This window comes from Protopterus annectens, chromosome 11.part0 (genome assembly GCF_019279795.1).
Source record: "Protopterus annectens isolate FY-2018-M chromosome 11.part0, PAN1.0, whole genome shotgun sequence".
In the NCBI taxonomy this organism is placed as follows: domain Eukaryota; kingdom Metazoa; phylum Chordata; order Ceratodontiformes; family Protopteridae; genus Protopterus; species Protopterus annectens.
The window spans coordinates 434,972,527-434,994,738 of NC_056745.1; the positions used below are offsets into that span (position 1 = coordinate 434,972,527).

General features: G+C 38.2%; 1 protein-coding gene across 2 annotated transcripts in view; it reads left to right on the forward strand.

Moving 5' to 3' along the window:
* Nucleotides 1-22,212, forward strand: part of DOC2A (double C2 domain alpha) — a 1,042,537-nt gene that overhangs the window by 1,013,362 nt on the left and 6,963 nt on the right. For both annotated transcript variants that reach the window (XM_044087933.1, XM_044087934.1), the window contains one exon: nt 5,768-5,864. In XM_044087933.1, coding sequence (XP_043943868.1) covers nt 5,768-5,864 — 97 coding nt within the window. The remainder of the gene's footprint in view (nt 1-5,767; nt 5,865-22,212) is intronic.

The following is a 22,212-nucleotide window of genomic DNA, read 5'->3' on the forward strand; positions in this document are numbered from 1 at the left end:
AATTAGGGTAATGGAAGCATTTGCATTTCCTGAAATAATTATAAGATTGATTATGAGCATATATGAGAGATTGGATGTGAAAATTAAAGTGGGTGGGGTCCTCTCTGATAATTTCTGCTTGAGCAGAGGAACCAGGCAGAGGTGTTCTCTTTCCCCTTTATTATTTGCATTATATTTATAACCATTGGCAAAGAAAATAAGGGACTCAGAAATTCAAGTATATAATTAGTAATAACTATAGTATTATATTATAGTAGTCAAGAAAATCTGGCTTTATTTGCAGATGATATTATTTTATACCTGACAAAACTAGAAAAAGATTACAGTGTTGTGGAACATTTTGTGACAGTTTCAGATCTTTTTGAGATACAAAATTAATGAAGCTAAAACAAAAGCAATAGTGGTAAATTGTGTACCGTCACAAAAATTGGTTCAGGAATATCATATGATAAAAAGTGGTGCTGCGGTAGTGTTGTCACCTCACAGCAAGACGTTGTCGCGTTCGATTCTCAGTTAGACCGTCTTCTGTGTGGAGGCATGCGTGAATGGGCGTGCCTTCGTTGAAGGTTGTGCATCAGGGCTGGTAACTCGGCACGCAAAAATCCACTACCAAACATTAGCGGACCGGAGTTCCGCTGTGGCGACCCCTAACCGGGATAAGCCGAAAGACACAACAACAACAACAGCAAAATGAAGTATTTAGGAGTATGCAGTTAAAATGTCTTTGGTCCCTTTAGTCTTATACACCGGACAGGCATATTTTTATCAACAGAGGAGACATTGTGGATAGCAATTAATAAAGAGCTGAAGAACTTTATCTGGGAGGAAAAGACTGCAACAGTCAAGTGGGATAAACTGATTCTTCCAGTAGAACAGAGCAGATTGAGTTTACCCAATTTGAAGGGGTATTTCAGAGCTACACAGTTAAGACACCTATACATAGCACAAGCAGAAAACTATATTTCAAAGTAGAAATGGATGATGATGAAACAGGGGGGAAGCTCAAGAAAAAGGAGAGACTGGGATTTTTGGAGGCAGGCCTTAAGGAAAATAACAATAATCACACAGAATATTATATCCATAAAGTAGCAGAAAATATTCTAAGAACTAAGCCAATATGGGATTGGAGAAAGGAGATTTTGCCGCTAGGGATGACTGCAATTAATGATATAGATAATAGGCAAGAGGGGGTTGGAATTTATTGGAGAAAAGTGTCAAAGGAACCAAGGTATTGGGAGCAAATAACTAGAGAAAGAAAGAATTTATTAAGTATCTGAGCTTAAATTTAAAACTGTATAGGGTATCGGGAAAGGTGTTTAATATCAGAAGTGGATTCTTCGGTGTTTTGACTTTCGATGATTTGAAGTTTCGTTAAAGTGGGTTTTCAGAAGATTCATCTCGATTGTTTAAATTTTGACAAAGTGTTATTTCAGTCTACTGAAGTAGACCCATATATAGATATAGATATAGCTATATAGATATAGATATGGATATGGATTTATATCAGAAGATCGACTTTTTGGAAAGTTGAACTCCATATAGTCGAAACTATATGATAGACTTTCCGAAAAGTCAAAAAGTAAAAAAAAGCAAAAAAAAATCTGTTTTTGTGGGGGGCAAGATCCCCTGCACCCCTCACCCCCCTGCAAATTATATATACCAAATCTGAGATTGTACTACAGTGGGGAAAAGGCAAATTCCCCAGTCCCCACAGTACCCTGATCTCAGTGCAAACACTTCGACATTTTGGATAAACAATCATATGGTCTCGACCATATGGAGTTCGGCTTTCTGAAAAGTTTATCTTCTCATATAAACCCATCAGGGTCATCTGTCTGGACAGTGTATTGGACATTCATTTTATTCTATGTATGCTTTATTCTGACAAGTAAGTGGGTTTTATGTGTGTAACATCACTGCTAATCAGACAAATTTGAGGCTAGCATTATCGAGGGTTTTAGTTTAAAGATCATAAAAGGAAATTGCTTTCCTTTTGTGGTCTTTAATACATTAGATGTTTTGAGTGTTCAATAGTGTTATTTTTTTGTTGTATCTTTTTTGTTGTATCATATTGGATGTTTTGTGTTTGATCTTGTGATACTGCAATGGATCACATTATAACCAGATAAATATTTTTTAATAAGGGTTCAGTTCTCAGGATAAAGAAACAATGAAAGAAGGGGATACCTGGCAGCCAAAATATGAAATTCCAACTGTTTATGAGATTTGAACAAGATGGTTACACATAGAAGGATTCCAGTTAAAAGAAAAAAAAATCTTTGTATCTGTTGTCTCCTAGTCAGCATCTGTCTCTCTGGCATTTGTCTGTTTTCTCTTATAAGAAAAAAGTGGCAAGTAGCAGATGTGATTTTGTCCAACTACACTGAAGGATGTATCATTATTGTGACTGCAATAGAATTTCAAAACCTTTTTTGCAGACTAAACTTGGAAAGGATTTTGCTGATATAATATTATTAAGAGTACTCTTCCGAAGTATGTGTCCCTTAGCAATTGTTTACTCTTTTCAAACATGGCAAGTTTATTTTTCTTATTCTTAGCAAAGGTATGAGAGCATCTGTGCTTTTTAGCTGAGAAGGTCAGTACGTGTAAGATATTAATTTTTCAAATAAAGCAGCACACAAGAGACAACAGGAATTCAAGCAAAGTAAACATATCCTTAAAAATGCGAGGCAAAAATCACAGGCATAAACAAAAATGTTCCATATGTTATTGCTGATATTTTAATGACTATCTTGTGTCCTTTTTCCTTAAGGATACTTTCTTAGGAGAAAAGAATTTTCATATTTTTTTATTTCCAAATTGATATAATATTACTTATTCATACTGTACCAAATGAGCAGCAGTCACATCCCACCCTTTGACACAATACAATTAAAATCTCACTACAATACAAATGAATAAAGCAAATATCAATATGAAGGTAGGCTGTGCAACAGATGATGTAACTTCAAGGTCACAAATGCTTTCTTTCTGCTCAAATGTATCTTGTTATTACTATTTCTAGTTCAGGTATGTTTTACATGTACCATATATTGTATAAACCTTTGATTCCCATATCCTCCACCTGTCATATACACACAAAGGAAATGCATAGATTAAAACTGCCAGTAATAAATTTATACTAGCCTTATGGCCAGAATACATTTTCAACTGTAATGCAAGATTTTTATACTCTCAGAAGGTCACAAGTAGTGAATTTGAAATCTGACCAAAGAAGAGAATGTAAATATGATAAACGTACCTGTATGGCCCTGTATGTATTCCTTACCCTGCCCCAAGCATAAATTTAGTGTTGACCATTTTAAATTTTCTACTTATCAGTCATGTCTATGTACCCATGGATGCCTTGTAATCAAACTGCTGATGTGATCTATAGCTAGCATGTTCACAGAAAAAAAAGATTTAATTAAAACTCTACCTTTTTATGGGACCTGTGACATGGGTTGGGTTCTTGTCTTTAACACTCTTTCAAATATACACACCTTAGTCAGCAGTATTAGTAGAACTAAGAATGTTAAAATTCACGGTGGAAGCTTTTTTCCCACTCATCAGTTTGGGAAGCCAGAGTGCTAACAGGAACAAGATCAGTTCCCTAATAATATCACTCATTTCACTAGTATCCCCAAGTTTGTCTCTTCAAATTGTATCTTTTCAATTATTTTGCCAAGTGCAATACCTAAATATTCATGCCTCTATGCCCGCAGTTTCATTGCACTGATATATTGAGACCTCAGTTACACACTGTCTTATCATCTGTTACATATTATGGCATACTAGTATCCCAAAATAGCTCCCTTTTTCCAAGTCCATCCCAGATACATCCATTTTCATAGGTAGATTAAATAGTTGTTGTAAGAACTGTACAAACTCCTGAGGAATGTATATCAAGTGTTTTAATTTTTCAGTAACGTCTGGTGTGAGTGACCACTGTTTCAGCACTTGTACACCTAACTCTGTGTAACTATTCAGTAAGCAGGCATATAGTACATAAAAACTGTTTCCTTAACATAGCATATTCATGACCTCATGCCCCCCTCCTTTGCTGTAAAGACTTCTTGTGAGTTCTCTCACCAGCTCTAGAGGAATACTACAGATGTTATTCTTGGACGGATTACATGTCTTTGAAAAGTGTAGCCCCACCAAGTGGTCAGTTATTGAGGATAGCAAGTTGCTAAGTTAATGCATTTACCCAGCCTTGTAAAGTGTGTTTCACTTTTAACTTTTTTAAGTAGGCCATTCATTATTTCATTCAGTCCTGCAGCTTGTTGATAGTGAGAAATATGCAGTACCCAGCAGATTCAGTTCTTGTTCTCATCACTGCTATACATTCTACTGTTGTGCAGACCTTATTCTTGAAACATTTGGTCCAATCCATTCATTATTGCATTCTGTTCAGCTTTTGCACCTGAATAAGTCTGCAAGGTGCCACTATCTGTATCTATCGTTTTAAGGCATATTGCCTTTTTTTTGTTTGAGAGGCATGGGTCCACTGAAATTGATGTGTTCACACTGTACCAGGTGTAATTTCTCTCATTTTTCCAGCTAACTTAGTTACCTTCACCATCTTGCTCAGTCTGTGCCAACCATGGGTAAAGCCTGCATTACCCACCCCAAACATGAGTTATTGATAACTTAGAAGGGTATGTTCATATAATTGCTCACAGATTACCTATTTGCCTTTTGAAAAGAAACTGTTTTAGCCACATCTACCTATAAGTATATTACAGCTGACTTAAGTTAAGATTGGACAATAATTCCATTGTTTTTTGTTACACTAGTCTTGCTGGTGGCAGTGTATTTCTATAAAGACAAGAGAAAGGGTGCTATACTAGAAAGCTATCATTGAGCCTTCTTGGGAATTAGTCTGTATGTGTGTATGCAAAATGAACTCAACAAATTTTCAGTTATAATTAGTAAGATAGCATTGGAAGATAGTGGACTGACAACAAGGTAGGTGGATTCCTGGCAGGATAGTGTTTATAACTATGCGTTGCAGCTGTTCAGTGTAAAGCTGATTTGGGTATAACAGATGTTGATCATAACCTATTGCAACAGTGCATATTTACCACATATCCTTAAGGCCAATTACGCCCACATCATAACCTGCCAAATCATATTAATTGGTGGTCTCAGCACAGATCACGAGATCATACATCTGTCCATCACAGGGATATTAACTTGATAAAAAATTGAGTCACAGCACCTACTACCTGAACCACATCCATTTAGGTTGGGATGGGTAGTCAACCCCTCTTTTCCATTAAAACATACCAAGAGATTAATAAGCTGTTCACAGAGTCTTGCATGACAAGTCATTGGGGTTATAGGGAATCTCCAGCCAAGTTCAAACTGGCAAGGCCTGATGGAACTTCTTCAAATATTGTTTCAAACATACCTTTAAATGCTAGTTCTGCTATACATAGTACCAAAATCCATTGCATTTCTGACCATGACCCCCATTGGAACTTTGTGACAAACTCTTATAACTACCACAGTCTCCCAGATGACATAAAACACACTGAAATATGTTAATAGCAACAAAACTCAATGGATACACAATAAGCAATTTTGTTGGCTTCAGCACATCCACTCATTGATCAGTGAAGGAAAACAAGTTACATGGTGTTAAAAGTCAAGGTCACTTTTCTATATTTAATTATACAATTGTCATGTATGAACCTAGCTACAGACTAGGATAATGAAGAAACACTAATAATGGAGCTGGATGTTCTCTCTCTTTCTGCAGGAGTTTTTCTATGAGATTCAACACTGTGATCTGACCCAAAAGAGCCTAGAAGTTACTGTATGGGACTACGACATTGGCAAATCAAATGATTTCATTGGTAAGTGCAGACAGAATAGCTGGTATGTACAACATAATGATTTCTTAAGTAAATGCTGGCAAACTAAGTTTGAATGTACAACATAATCTCATCAGGGAGTGCATATGAAGTAGCCAAAATGTACAGCACAATGATTTCACTAGTATGTTTAGATGAAGCAGCAGGTCTGTACAGAAAACCAAGGAAAGATAAAATAGTCAAGTAAAAAATGCACAAAGAGAGAAATTTTGAAGAATTAACTTATTTTGGCAATAAATAAAGTGGAAAACAAAAGGCGATAGCATGGTGACCAGAAGCAAAGTTGGGGATACCTGCAACAATAAACAATTTAGAAGATGAAAAAATAGAAGAAGGAATGTGGCAGAAATTGTACAAGATATAAAAATCCCTGTCAGGAATTACAAAATTCAGAATATTCAAATCTACTCATGCAAAAGCATGGCAGCAACCTGCATTACAAATGCCACTGAATAATTAGTCTTTTGGTGGACAAAAATCAACAAATAAACTTCCACTTGTTGGGTTTTGGAAGAGTTGGGTCTCTAGTGCAGCAGTGCCAACAACCAGTCATGGTCATGGGTGAGGTGGGGGAGACAGCTAAGAATTACGTTCCTATTCAGCTGGTGGTCATGGGTGAGGTGGGGGAGACAGCTAAGAATTATGTTCCTACACAGCTGGCTCTGTAGTATACAGGGATGCTTCCCTAACTTCAACCCACAGGATTCAAGACTGACTAGCAACCTGGAAGATCAGGTTGACAAAAGCGGATGATGGGCACAGAGGGTTAAGGTTGTGAAATGTAGTTCCTGTGGTACAAAGTTTGAATCCGTCAGCCCTAACTTGCCTATTGTGTGACCTTGAGCAAGGCATTTAACTGCTCCCATGTCATCCCTGAAAAAGGACTTTGTGTCCAGTGGGCCTACCTGGTTAAAAAATGGGTATTTTTATGGGAATAAGTGGCCACCACTGGCTCATCCACCTGGGAAGGAGAGAGGCAGCCCTGTCTGCAGCAGTGACACCTCAAGACATGAAGGGCTGCAATGTATACCCCACCAAAAAGCCTTCAAACAATGACTAATTCATATGCAGCACTATGAGATCAAGTCAGGGTGCTGCATGGGTAGTGGAGACAAGCAGGTCAGGCATATAACCTTGTGACAGCTGAGTGGATGATGGTATCTATGAGTAAAAAAAAATAGAGGTTAGCAGGTGCAGAGAGAAAAGACTCAGTAAAACAAATATTACTGTATGCTTCACTCCCAATATGAGCAAAAAATGATATGCCCACATGGTCCTTGATACTGTGATTGCCCAAACATTCTGTTGCCTCTTCACCACTTTCTATAATCCATATTTGGGAAGAGGAAGTCCAGCTGACAACCCTGGTGCAAAGCACCGTGTTAGAATATAATGAGCAAGGAAAAAAATTCATATGTACTCACCAATTATATTTAACAAAGAGAAACAGTACAACAGATGAGAAACCCTTATGAGATTAAAATTATAAGCAGTAAAATATAAGCCATGGGAAGTAGGATTATAGGAATTACAATGCATATGAGTCCTGAGAACATCTGCACTTTGCCACTGCTCACCCTCAAGTTGTAAACTAGTGTCTAGAAAGGATAAGTAGGTTTGTCTGGGGATGAATTTGTAGATACCAATCCAGTAATCAAAGATGGATTTGAAGTATGTAAGGGTGTCACACTGCTTGACATGTAGGGGAAATTTATTCCAGAGATAGGGTAAATGTTGTGAAATAAATACAGCCCTCCACCAAGTTTTGTTTATATGTTGGTGGAGAGTTATGTCCTTAGTTCTGGCATTTGTGAAGATGATAGTCTTGCAGAGACACAAGAGAGCAATGAGAACTAGGTGTCTGATGGTGTGGAAAGCCTGAGTATAGTGATGGACTTTAAACTTCTCCTGGTGGTAGAGGGTCTTTAGACCAGTAATCTTCTGTGTAAAGAATCTCTGATCCCTTTTAAGTTGCCTGATGCATCTGACTTGATATATGCCATGCAGGGCATTGTACTCTAACCAGAGCTACATATAGAGGGATCACTTCTTTCGATCTGAGTGATATGGTCTTAGATATCAGTTATTCTAAATAGAAGGACTTTATGAACTACTGATGCTACATGATGGTCAAAAGAGAGGGCTGTATTGACCCAGGTACCAAGATCCCTGACTACTTTGTCAGTTTGGAGTGGGGTTTTTACCATACTGTAATTTAGTGAGAATTTTATTTTCCACATGTGACAATGCTGCGCTTTCTTGGATTTAATTTTAAACTATTTTCTGTAAACCACTGGTTAGTTCAGGTCAGCTCCTGCTATAATGAATCAGTATCAAATGGTTGCTTGAACATAGCACCGAGCTTGCGGTTATCTTCAGACTTGGTCAGTCATTGATTTAGGTCTGTGATCTGGATGTCAAAGAAGTATATGCCAAAAACAGAAGCATAGCTAAGGTGGGGCAAGGGCCAAACTCACTAGCACTCATTTCCAGATCAGCACTTCTGAATTCCAGTACAGAAATACTGGTTTTATGGTCAGGACTGACATGCTGTTACATAAATACTGATTTTGTAGTCACTTTGTGTGTGTGATATAACTTGCAGCAAATTGCTTGTTACAAATGTTTTTCAAAGCAGATGACTTTTTTTCTCATCTGGTAGAAGCTGAGGGGTGCCAAGTCATGGATTGGCATTGGGCACTACTTGGGCCAGCTACGGCTCTGGCCGAAAAGCAAGGATCCTATGATACAGGACTAGATACCCTTTTACTTCTGAGGAGCTGCTTGACACTTTAGCAATGTGATTTTGTCTTGCAGCCAGTTTCCTATCCATCTTACCACATAAGGGTTAAACTTTTTAGCTCTTAGCTTATTTACAATACCAACATGGGAGATGGTGTCAAATGTCTTGACAGATCCAGACAGGCTATATGGACAGAATGACCACTATCTATTGCCTTGTGGCCTTCTCAAATAAGTTTTACTAAATTTAGCAGACACAGTCTACCCTTGATAAAACCGCACATACATAATGCATTCAAACTTTTGCACAAAAATGCATTCTACCAACTCTTTAGTTGCTCTATTTTTCTCCCCAATAAATGAACAACCAATGTGCATTTGACCAATATATATATATATATATATATATATATATATATATATATGTGTGTGTGTGTGTGTGTGTGTGTGTGTGTGTGTGTATGGACACAAACACACTCTCTCTCTATGTGTGTGTGTATATATATATATATATATATATATATATATATATATATATAGAGAGAGAGAGAGATAAACACTAACATCTTTATATATAGTAACATGTTGGATATAAAAGATGGTATGATATTGTGCCATTGCATGTGTGTTGCAATGTGGAGTAGTGTGGGATAATTCCATAAACAGGTAGCTAAGCAATGCTCTATTAGTGAGTGATGAGGACTTAATTACCCATTTCTGTGGTATAAAAGGAAGTAGCCTACAGGGTTAGATTCACAAAGTTAGTTCTGCATTTGGAGGAACATCAAAAAGGAAGACCCTTGAGGTATGGAGCATGTAAAGCCACTTGGGGCTGATCTGTGGAGTTATATGCTGATGGTTCTATCTGTGATAAAGAATTAGAGTCAGGGCTTGGATGAGGCCCACAGCATTAACATTTTCAGACAGCCCATTTGCTGGAGGGGCCATGCAGGACTGCATAGAGTACTAAAAGGTACCTTTGGGGGGACTAAACATTACATAGGCTGTTTTGTTTGCTTTCAAAATAAAAGCAAAGAGTGCAGTCATTTTCATTGTTTTGTAGAATATCAAATATGTACATGTGTTTTTTAATACAATGGATGCCTCCATCGTTTTCTTTGGAATTCACATTGTTGGAGAATGGCGACAGTTGTCCAGGCACTTGCCATTTACCATTCCTTACAGTACATCAACTGCCAAGTTCAAACCCTATTTGAGCTATCAGTTCCCTGCAGCATTATTATAGCTGTGTCTCAGATGCTTTTCCACTACTATTTCTGAAGTACTTTACTGGTGATCCCAACATTGGAGGACTTAGTAAAATGAACTGCAGAGTCACAGGTAGAGCTGCCAACACCAAAACTGTGCCTGCTGTGAACAAATAACCAAGAAGGATGACCTTGAATCACCCCTTGTCATTTTGGAGCATTATGCCACCTTAAAAGACAGGAACCAAGCACACTGTGCAAAAATCCTGTAACTCCAGCTAATATGAGAGATATGTATGGTTCTACAATAAAAGATTTTTACTGCAGTGCTTCGTGGTTCCTGATCAATTGAGCCGTGCTGGGCTTATATTTTGTGACATACTTGGTGGACTTCAGGAACTATTGTGTGAGACAAGTCGATTATGGATTCATTGCAGGATGTATCGGGTTCAGGAACTCCTATTACTCGAGATGAAGTGGATAAACTGCACTCTGAGATGGCCATAATAAAGGGAGAACTAACCCGCCTTATAGAACTATTCACTCCCAAACCGGGCACTTTAAAAATACAAAACCCGCCTTCTACTACGGAAGTATTAGCGCTGTCTCATTCCTCTATTGGCCAAGCGAGTGAGGACGACATCCCGAACGGGCAAAGGAGAAGTTCGTCACCATTCCTACTCACCTGCACGCCGAGGAAAGATATGCGTACAAATGTAAACAGCAATTCAGTTTTGTCCAACTTTATTTCGGCTTCTCGTAACAACGAGGAGGAATCCTACTTAATTTCGGGGGCTAAACCTAAAAGACAACTGCCGGAAAGGACATATGGTGCTAAATCCAAATCTAGCGCCAATATTAACACCAAAACTCCAGGTACTGTGCGACAGAAGCCCGTCAAGGGCTTCAATGACAATCTACATCATTATAATGTTGAAAAGTTGTTACAACTGCCATTTGATTTTGAAACTAGTAGTAATAGGAACAGTAAAGGACAGGTGGCGCACGATCAGTATAATTCTTTAAAACAAATGATTTTTGGCTTTGGTAATAAGTTAACGAAAATAAAAGCAATACAGGTTGAAAACATGTACTTAAAGCGTTGTTTAAATTGTCATGTAGTCCCGATGGGACTTCGTTTTTTTAAAAGACCTATGGGCGTAGACATGAATGTTTGTAATATAAAAAAATGCAATGATATGTTTAATGAATTTGGGGAACAGTTTATGAAGTTCATTATGGACAATAATGATACACAATTGACTGTTTTGATTTCTGAAGTGGAAAATATGGATAGTGCAATACGGGAAGACAAGCTATTTCCACAATGGGAAAAGCTATTTTTTAAACAGTATGATTATGCTGAACACACTAGCAAAAAAATGTTTGCCAGAAAATGTAAAAAATTGGAACGTGACATGCAGCAGTATGAGCAAGAGGTAGCATACAGGTGGAATAATAAGGATAGGTTGAGACAGAGGGAAACACATAAGGGAGATACTAGGGACATACCTCAGGCTGAAGTACCTCACTACCACAATGAAGATGTTTTTTTAGAGGAAGGAGAGCAGGACAAGTGGTACACAGTACACCGAAAGAGGAAGGGGTTCCCCAGGTGGAACAAACAAAGATAACACAGGTGCCCAATAAAGACAATGTTTTCAATAATACAAGCTCAAGTGACAACGTATACATTGATAATAACAGATATGCATTAGGCCCCCATATAGTAATTAAAGAAGGTGATGTCAAAATCTATAATTATAGTTCCTATGCAATTCAACCAGACCTGGCACAAGTATTTTCTAAGGGTATGAAATTCATACCGGACAAATCATTAGATTTGGTAGACACCCTGGTAGAAGTAAAGCTATTTCTCAGAAAACTTAACCTAGGGATATTTTTTCAAAACAGGTCACAACATGTACCCACAAACATTGACCTTAGGAAAAAGAGTACTTTTACACCCCCTATGGTGAAAACATTGGAGACCTTTGAGAAAGTGATACAGGGTGACATTTACAAGCTATATAAGAAAAGCAAATATCAGAAAAAGGACCAAACTATGATTAATAACATCTATTCAGTGATTGATTCCATCTGTTCTGAAAATGTCAGGATTATGGTGGCTGACAAGGGGGGGGGGGGAATAGTATTGTATGACCAAGAAAAGTATAGCAATAAGATATTTGAAATATTAAATGATCCAAACCAGTATGAAGTATCTTCATTAAACCAAGTAAATATTGCTTACAACAGAATAGACTCCTACTTGGAGGAATTTTTGTTAGATAATCGAGTGGATGAAGAACTCTACAAATTCCTGAAAGTTGAGTACCCCATCTTGGCTACTATAAGAGGGATTCCCAAGGTACACAAAGATCCTATTGACCCTCCATTTAGACCAATCATATCAGGGAGTGCGAGCAAGACATTCCCATATGGTAAAGTAGTGGACAATAGGTTGAAACATATGTACAAATGCATACCCCATATAATGAAGGATTCCTGGGAATTCCTGGGAATATTCAAACAGGAATTGTGGTCCCCTGACATTATTTTTGTCACCATTGATGTCAGGGAATTGTTCTCTTGTATTCCAAAGAATGAAGGAATAGAAAGTTTTATACAGAGCTTAAAAAACTTCAGTGGGTTACAAGAGGAAGAGATTGTCCTTCTCACTTCTTTTATGGAAATAGTACTAGACCACAATTACATCTTTTTCGAAGGAGAATATTATAAACAAATCTCAGGGGTGGCAATGGGGGCAGCTTGTGCCCCCATGTATGCCAACATGGTTCTCCTAGATTGGGAAACAACATACATTTTTAATACAAACTGGATGCACAAGATCCAAACGTATGTAAGATATCTGGACGATATGTTTCTGTTATGGACAGGGAATATTAAGGAATTAGAAGATTTTGTGAAATATATTAATGGTACTACCAGCTACCTAAGATTCACCTATCAATGTGATAGTAAAGGAATAAATTACTTAGATGTTTATGTCTATAATGATGGCAAGACATTTCAGTCAATGATACATAGGAAAGAGACTTACAGCAATGGCTATTTGCATTATTCCAGTGCTCATTCATACAAAGTCAAGTACAATATAGTGAAAGGGCAATTGATAAGGGCAGCGAGGATGACATCAGAAAGGAATAATATGTTAAAGGAGATTAGATTTATGGAGGCTATGTTCAGAGAAAAGGGATATCCCGATAAGATGTTGGAAGACTTAACACATTATGTAATGCAGGAATGGGGTAGGAAATACCCCCCACTATTAGGCATAGGAATATCTACGAACAATAGACAAAAGAATATAGAGGGGGATTTTTACAAGAGAGCCTGTATTGTGAAGTATGGTGACCATACACATCAGATAAAGCAAATAATAGTAAAACATTGGCACATTTTGACAAGTGATGCAGGGGTTAAAGACAAAGTTCCCTCAATGCCCAATTTTGTATATAAGACAGGTAACAGCCTTCATAGACTTATTGAAATAAGACAAAGTTCCATGAAAGATAGCAAGAGCGTAAGTAGGGGTACTACAAAGTGCAGATGTTGCAATTATTGCAAATATATATATGAAGGTAAAAATATAGTATTAAAGGACAGAAATAGAACTAAGGTTCATTTCAAACATGGTAACTGTTTAACAAGACACGTAGTATATTTAGCTATCTGTGATACATGCGAAAATGATTATGTAGGAATGACAGATAGATTTCTAAAAAATAGAATGTATGACCATTTATATTGCATTAAGAGAAATGACACTAACAATGCACTATCGAGACATATATTAAATAGTGAGTTATGTAGGAGCTTTAAATTTGGTATACTCGATGTGGTTAGTCATAACCCTAGAGGAGGCAGCATAAAGGCCATTGTGGGGGAAAAAGAAATAAAATGGCAACTGCGATTAGAGGCTGCCACACCACCTGGCCTTAATGAAGTAATCCCTACTAAACCCTTATTGAGGGTATAATTCATAGCTCAAACTGACATTTAGGTAAAACAATAATGCTACACAGCATACACAATAGGCTTTCACCCATACATTTAGAAGTAGTAATTACAAATCATTTTTATATTTATGTTAGAGTAGTCCTATATTATTGTTTATGAATCAAATTTTGATGTCTTGTGAAATATATATATATTTTTTAAATGATAGTAATAGATATACATGGAGTATTAATCTTGATTAATTGAGCAAATTTGTATATTTTTAAAGTTTTATAATATTGCAGTCAGAATTGTTGGTTTTATTGTATGTGTTATACTAAGGGTTAAATATATGTAATTGGGTAATAGTACTTGGAAAAAAGGCGGGCAACTTAGGTATTTAAAGTGTATGACACACCTTGTTTGATGTTCTGAAGAAATCTAGAGTTACTAGATGAAAGCGCTCAACATCTAACAGCGTTTTTATTTGGTGTATGGTTCTACAATAAAAGATTTTTACTGCAGTGCTTCGTGGTTCCTGATCAATTGAGCCGTGCTGGGCTTATATTTTGTGACATAATATGAGAGATACTGAAAATATATATGGACACAGAGGGAACTGATTACATAAACTATGCCAAATTTAAAAAAAATAACTTTCAGCTAGGGCTGGAATTACGAATGAAGCACAAGCTATAAAACTGTATAACTAGACATTTAATGTCGACAACTCTGTAAGAGCACAGCTGCATGATTTAAAGCAGATTTTAAAAGATTTTGCTAGACGTTGGTAGCAACAGTCAATTGAAAATGTTAGAATTTGCAGCAGTAGACACATTTCCAATAGTTTTGCCTAGTAAGAAAAGAGGTATGGCAAAGTGATCCCAAGAACTCTGTTAAGCTAGTAACTTTAATAGAACATGTATTACTTAATGATACAGTGTGTAAAACTGCATTGCCTGCTTCTAAGTCCAAACCACAGTAAAACTGTGCCATCAGTGTGAATTGACAAGCTGCAAGTAATGTGTTAATCTGTTCCAAACATGGAGAAAGCAGACACATTTCTAAGTTCCATTCTACTACTGCTGAAGAGAATGTTAGTAGTGTGAAAACTGAATTGCATGCTGTTAATGAAGTTGTTCCTATAAAGTGTGACAAGATTACTGCTAGGATAACTGATCCAGTATTGTGCCATTGTTTTGCAACTTAGCTAAAGCGTATAGTATTTGTAGAGGGAATAAAAACTTAAGCAGAGGTAATATGCATTCATAGTGACAGAAAATATACCCCCTAACACACAGAAATTCAAACCCCCTGCACTACCTTATTGATGCCTGCTAACTGTAACCCTGTCCCTAACCCTAACCCTAAGATTGCACATTACCTTTGAAAAAACCTTTCTGTAACTCTACCACCATTCCAACAAATTATGTCCGAATATGTGGTGAGGTTTTGTGATCAGATCACAAAAGGAAAATGCTTCCTTTTGAGATCGTTTTCCCCCAATTTTGTTAGTGTGTGTGTGTTGATTTCCGAAGTGCAAGCTTGATCACTTCAAAGCCAATGCTTTTTCATTTCAATAAACATGTACTCAAATATATATATATATATATATATATATATATATATATATATATATATATATATATATATATATGTTCACCAGGGAAAGGATTCAGTCCACCAACATGGACATAAAAACAAATTGAAGCATATCAAACCCACCCATGTGAGGGGCTGTGCCCCCCATACCACCCTAACTAAATATACCAACTCAAGATTTTTTATTTATTTATTTATTTATTAATTTTACATTTGTTGACCAGGCTAGTCTAACTGGATATATGTCCATTTTCAGTAGAGGCCCGAGGTGAAAAGCTCAGAGAAAAAAAATTATTATACATGGAGTCTACAAAAAAATGGAGATTTTCAGATTATTAACGAAAATAGTGAAGGGGAGTAGTCCAAGAATTGATCCTTGTTGGACTCCAAGGGTGATTGGAAGCTGAGAGGATAAGTTGTTGTCCCACAGGACTGCTTGTTTTCTGTTATCTAGGTAGGATTGGAACCATTGTACTAATTGAGAATCAAGAGAAAGTGATTTAAGTAAAGCTATCAATAGTTGGTGGTTAACTATATCAAAGGCCTTTGAGAGGTCTTTGAAAAGTGCAGAAGATAGCAGCTTAGAATTCCTATTTTTATTAATGCAGTCTGTAAAGGATAGAAGAGCAGTTGTGGTACTATGGTGTGGCCTGAAACCGTGTTGGCAGTCCACTAATAGGTTATTTTTGAGGAGATAATGCAGTAGTTGACAGTGTATACATCTCTCCATAATTTTTGCTAGGGGAGAGAGAAGGGCTATGGGGTGGAAGTTTGCTAATTCATTTGAGATACCTCCCTTATGCAAAGGGATGATATGAGAGACTTTCCAGATGGATGGGACATAGGATTCAGAAATGGTTCTGTTTATTAAGATAGAAATAGGGTAGGCAAGTACAGCTGCTGCAGTTTGCAGGTATTCAGCTGGGAGGAGGTCAGCTGATGGAGTACATGGTTTAAGTTTTAGAAGCAGGGAGTGTATGAGAGATGTTGGAACAGGCTGGAAGTTGACTGTTTGGGGCAAGGTGGTTAGTGAGATAACTTGGTGGTGATCACAGGTGGCAAGGTATTTGCTAGTGATTGGACTATTTCAGAGAAAAATATATTAAAGGTGTCAGCAATTTGGTTGGGAGAAGTTTGAGTTAAGTTAGAGGGGGTACGTGTTTTGGACTGTCCTGGGTGGAGTAGTTTATTGATTCCTGACCAAAACTTTTCTGGGGTTTGCTGTTGGGTTTGTTGGAGTTTTAGGTAGTAGTTTGTTTTTTTTTTTGTCAAGGTATATAGATTTTTTTGTGGTATTACGAAGTTGTCTAAATTTTAGGTGGTCAGTTGGGTTTTTAGTTTTTCTCCATTTGGACCAGAGTTTATTTCTTAGCCGAATGTTTAGCCTGGTATCTTTAGAGACCCAGGGAGCTGGTTTGTAGTGCAAGTGGGAGCATGGTGATCTAGGATTTGCAAAAATGTTTTGTTAAAGAATGAAACAGCTTCGTCAAGAGGTAGGTATTTTAGGGGGACCAATTACAAGCTTTGAGATCAGCTTGGAAGTTAACTGGGTTGAGATTTTTTCTTGTTTCTGTTAGTTCTAAAAGCTATTTGATTGTGAATGTGGGTCTTTTGCCTAGAAATGAAAGTAAAAGAATGGTCGCTTATATCGTCTGGGAGTATACCTGTTTTATAGGCAAGGGGGTTGCTATTTACTAGTATCCAGTCTAAGGTGGTTTGTTTCTTGCTAGGTTTATGGGTTCTGGTAGGGAAGGTAATGGTTTGATGGAAGCCAAAGAGAGTTATATGAGTAGTAGGGTTGGCAGAGGTACAGCCTTTCCAGTCAATATTAAAGTCTCCAAGGAGTATGGTTCTTGAGGTAGGGACCTGGAAAGCCAGCCAGAGATCACACAATAGTGGGGAAAAGAGCAAACACTTGAATGCTAGCCATATATATATATATATATATATATATATATATATATATATATATAGGGAGAGAGAGAGAGTGAGAGAGAAAGCAAGCGAGCAGAAATCACAATCTGGGAAGAAAAGTAAGAACAAAATATTAATAAAAAGAAAAGTCAAGGAGGATTACTCAGTAGTGGGAATCCCATCCCTATAAAAAAGGAGGGACACATACCTCTCAACTTCTTAGCATAAGAAATCTGAACAAAGCCACAAATAATGGGGGGGGGTACAAAGGACCAAACATAAGGACACTTTTTTAATATCATTCTGACAAACTTAGAAAGTTGATAGACTAGCATGTTTTGCATTACCATGAATTTTCTGAAGGATATTAATGTCATGAGAGGAGATACTGCCAGCCCAGCTATCTGGAATTTTGTAAATAATTATATGCCATTTGAGAATATCAGCAAGATTCATATCCTTGTGTTATAAATGTATTAGAACTGTATGTTATGTGTATATCAAACTGCAGGTACAGAAGTGTGCATTGAAAATGTTTATAAAGTACTGAGCTTTAAAAATGTATCCACCGTGTACCCTACTGGAACAGAACAGAAATGTACTTACACTGTTGTAACTGTTTAGATGTATATGTATTTAAAAAAGGGAAACTGGAATACAGAAGTTAACTTGTTAAGCTTCAGAAAAATAGTTAAAATGAAATTACTTTATAGCCACACTATAAAAAAGGATGTTATCTCAGTTTCAGTGCAGTAACAGACACAATGTCTAGAGCTAGAGGTTCACTGTATTGTCTTGGGAGTGTTTTTATTGTTTTATGACTTCCAGGATCTGCCTTAGATCTAAACAAGCCTTGTCTATGTATTTTCACGGGAAGATTCTAAATGCTACCAGCTTCATCAATGGGGGGTTTACCTAGGATAGTCAGATGACAAGAAGTGATGTCATTCTACAAGCTATCCCAGCAGTAATATTTTGGATACTAATTTAAGAAGTCTCTGAGAGAGACTGTGTATTCTGTATTTTTCTTTGACTTGACATCAGTTGGAAGACCCACTCCCCACATCTGCCTTGCTTGCTCTGTAAGTAAGTTACTAGAGTACAGTAATTCTCTTAGATACATTCAGGAATATAGCCAAGCTTAATTTAGATGTTTTTCTTTATTTATTTGAGACTGTCCTGCAATGTTGCTTTAAATATTTCCTGTGATTTTGAACTTTGATGTTACTGTGATTATATACTGAGTATTTTCTTGTTCTTTTATTGTTTATTATTAAATATATTTAAACCTTTCATTGTGGCTGATATTTGTGGGACATTTAAGTTCTGAGAATACTTGCATATTTATCTGGTGACACTGTGGGCCACTACTAATAGCCTTGCTCTTGGTCAAACTACCGTTTGTATTGATAGTAACATTACACAGTAAGATTGGACACCCTTTGTTAAAGGCTTAAACTAGCTGATAAAGAGTTGGCTTGTGGTAGTAATAACTACCTTATAGTCTGACCAGAAGGAGGCATAGCTAGTAAACCTGGGCCAGCCTTTCCCAGGTGTTTGTTTGTGTGTGTGTGTGTGTGTGTGTGTGTGTGTGTGTGTGTGTGTGTGTGTGTGTGTGTGTAAATCAAACCTCAAAGTGTGTGTGTTTCGGCAGGGACACGAAGTACTGGTTGGACAGAGAGGATGCTGGAAGTCTTGGCTTGGCCACTCAGCTGAGATCTCAACCGTATAGATGTGCCAGTGTGGAGTATAATTGGGGATCTGGAGAAAGAGGGAGTAACCAGCCTCGGACTGACTGTGGTCTCTGTGTGCCCTTAAGGGAAAATGCACTTGATGCAGAAAGCTGCGGCTGGAAATACTGTGTGTGTACCTGTCATCCTCCCAATGTATGTCCCCCACTGTTGCCAGTTGTGAGGATTGAGGCTCCTTGATTACTGGGCCAAAGGTGGGGCATTACATATATTAGTGGCAGTGGTGGGATAGTCACATCACAAATATTGGTTGTCAGTGTTGGGATATCCACATATTAGGCTTCAGTGGTGTGGACATTGAATTCCTGTAGCCTGTAAATAGTAGTCACTAAGGAAGGTGATTAAATGTTCAGTGTGTGGCTGATTGAGTGTACAGAGTTTCATATCACAAAAGTTTTATTTATTTATTTTTTGTTAGCTTAGTTAGTCAGGGAGAGCAGGCAAGGATGTCAGCAGAGGGGTATAGCAAGCTGACAAGGAGCCAGTTGGCTGAGATGTGCCAAGCCAAAGGATTGGTGCATGCCAACCTGACTAAAGCAGAAATTATTGCAGCCTTAGCCACAGCTGCATCACAGACCAGAGTGGCCTTGGGAATGTACAACTCTCAAAAAATGGACAGTTCAACCTTTCCACAGAGGACTTAAACATCCATCTGGGGTTAAAGAGATTTGAACTGGAGGCTAAGCATTTGGAAACAGAATCAGCAGAGAGACTGAGACATCTGGAGGCTGAAGAAAAATGAGAAACTGAGGCATTTGGAGGCTGAAGAAAAGGAGAGACCGAAACAAATGGAATTATAATTAGAGAGAATGAGATGTCTGGAAGCTGAAGAAAATGAGAGGAAGAGGCAACATGAAAAGGAGATGCTGACTCTTTGCTAGTGTCTTGCAGGTAATGTGGAAGGAAACAACCAAACCCCAGAAGCAACAAAAGTCAGTAATTTTTTTACAAAATTTACAGAGGGTGATAATTTTGATAGTTTCATTCATATGTTTGAAAGGGTATGTAAGCAGTATAATGTTGACCAAGGGCTCTGAGTAGGGTTCCTGACCCCCTTACTCCATGGTAAAGCTGTAACTGCTATTTATAAATTGTCTGATATTGATTGCTTACATTATAATACAGTTAAAGTTTTTTTGTTTGGTATGTACTTCTCTGAAGTACAGGCTAACACAGAAGGCCTCTGGCTAACGACGTTCACAGATGACTGCAAACTAGGAGCCATAGTCAAGTCCCCAAATGATGTTGACATCCTACAGAAGGGCCTCACTGAGACAGATGCCTGGTGTCAGAGCCATGCCCTCAAGCTCAATGCCAAAAAGTGCAGCGTCATCCCTTTGGTATAAACTCTGTACCCATGAACTACCACATAGGCAGCAATCTACTTAACACAGAATGCATGATAAGAGACCTTGAGACCAAGGTGGACAGTAGTCTCTCCTTTGATAGTCACATCGCCACGGTAGTCAGAAAGTCCTTCAACGTGGCACACCTCATCGTAAAAGGGTTTTCATCCAGGAAAAAAGAGGTCATTGTTCCCCTCTACTCATCACTCATTAGACCCATTATAGAGTACAACGCCCCTTTTGGAATGTACCTCACAAGACATCTGCAGCAGCTGGAAAGGCCTCAGAAGTACCTCACAAAGAGGATTACTGGACTCAAACAAATGCCCTACACTGACCACCTCAAAAAAACGCTTTACTCCGTAGCATATCGCCTACTCCGAGGTGATCTCCACCTAACATATAAAGCTATGTCAAACCCAGGGTTGTTGGACATGCTACACCTAAAGAAATCCCAACCCCTCCGAGCTACACACTCTAGGGACCTAAACCTCGTCACCACAATAAACAGGACATGCTGGAGGGATAGAATCCTGTCCCAGAGACTTCCTATACTCTAGAACAAGCTACCCATCTATGTCAAGCAAAGTTCTTCATTAGCACTCTTCAAGAAAAATCTTAATGAGTGGATGGGAAATAGGAAATACACCCCGGGGATCACTTCTGTGTGTCTGCTGGACAATGGCACAGGAAAATAACTTTCTTGGGTGGTGTAAGCTATGGTACCTTGCTGGCTAGGCTTACGTAGGCCCTTGGGCCGATAGCCTAGTACTTAGCTATGAACCTATGAACACGAAGTTTGTAGAAAAAAGTTTCATGAGCATAGACGCAAGGCAGATGAAAGTGTGTGTGCGAATATATTGCTGAGTTAAGCACTTATTTTCATAGATGGGTGAGTGGGTGTAAGGTTACCATCTTTTAAGGGCTGGCAGACCTTTTGGTGAGGGAACAAGCACTTAGCACTTTGCTGGAGGACAAGAGAATCTGGTTAGCAAATAGAGAATATAACACAGCAGATGAGTTAGGGAAAAAGGGAGACCTATACCTAGCAAACAGGGCATCACTGCACAGGAAAGGGATACCCAGTGCTACTCATGGGTCTAAGGGAACCCATGGTGGGCAGTCTAAACTGCCACAGCAGAGTCCATCAGTAGCAGGAAAAGCCACTAGTCCAATTACAAATACAGGACCAAGGGTTAAATGTTTTAAATGCAACCAGTGGAGCCATATAGCATATAGACATCCACAAAGGCAAGGTGGGAAACAAAAGGTGGGAGAGCCAGTAAGTGGGAATGACAGAATGCCAGCACTAAGTTGTATGGAGACAACAAGGGTACCAAACTACCACAAGAGGTTATATACTATCTTAGTAGATGGGAAACAGGCCACTGCTAAGAGAGACACAGTCTATAACCTAACCATTGTGAAACCTGCAATGGTTAAAGAGGAGCACTACTTGCTTGGGCAGTCTACTCCAGTCAGAGCTTTAGAAGGGAACACATTCCAAATACCGTTGGCTAGGGTTCACCTTGACTGGGAGGTTGGAAAAGGAAGCAAGTAAGTAGGTGTGTTTGAGGATATCTCTGCAGATGTCCTGATAGGGAGTGATTTTGATAATGCAGTACCTTGTGTGGATGCAATGACAGACAGTCAGGCTTGGAGACAAGCAAGTGGGTCTGTAGCCTGGGGGGAACCGAGACAGACTGCACACTTGAAGCCAGGACTGGTGAAGTGGTGGTTACTTCAGAGAGGGAGCTACCCTGTAGCAGTGAGACTGAAGGTGAGCCACAGCTGCTGGTGGGTA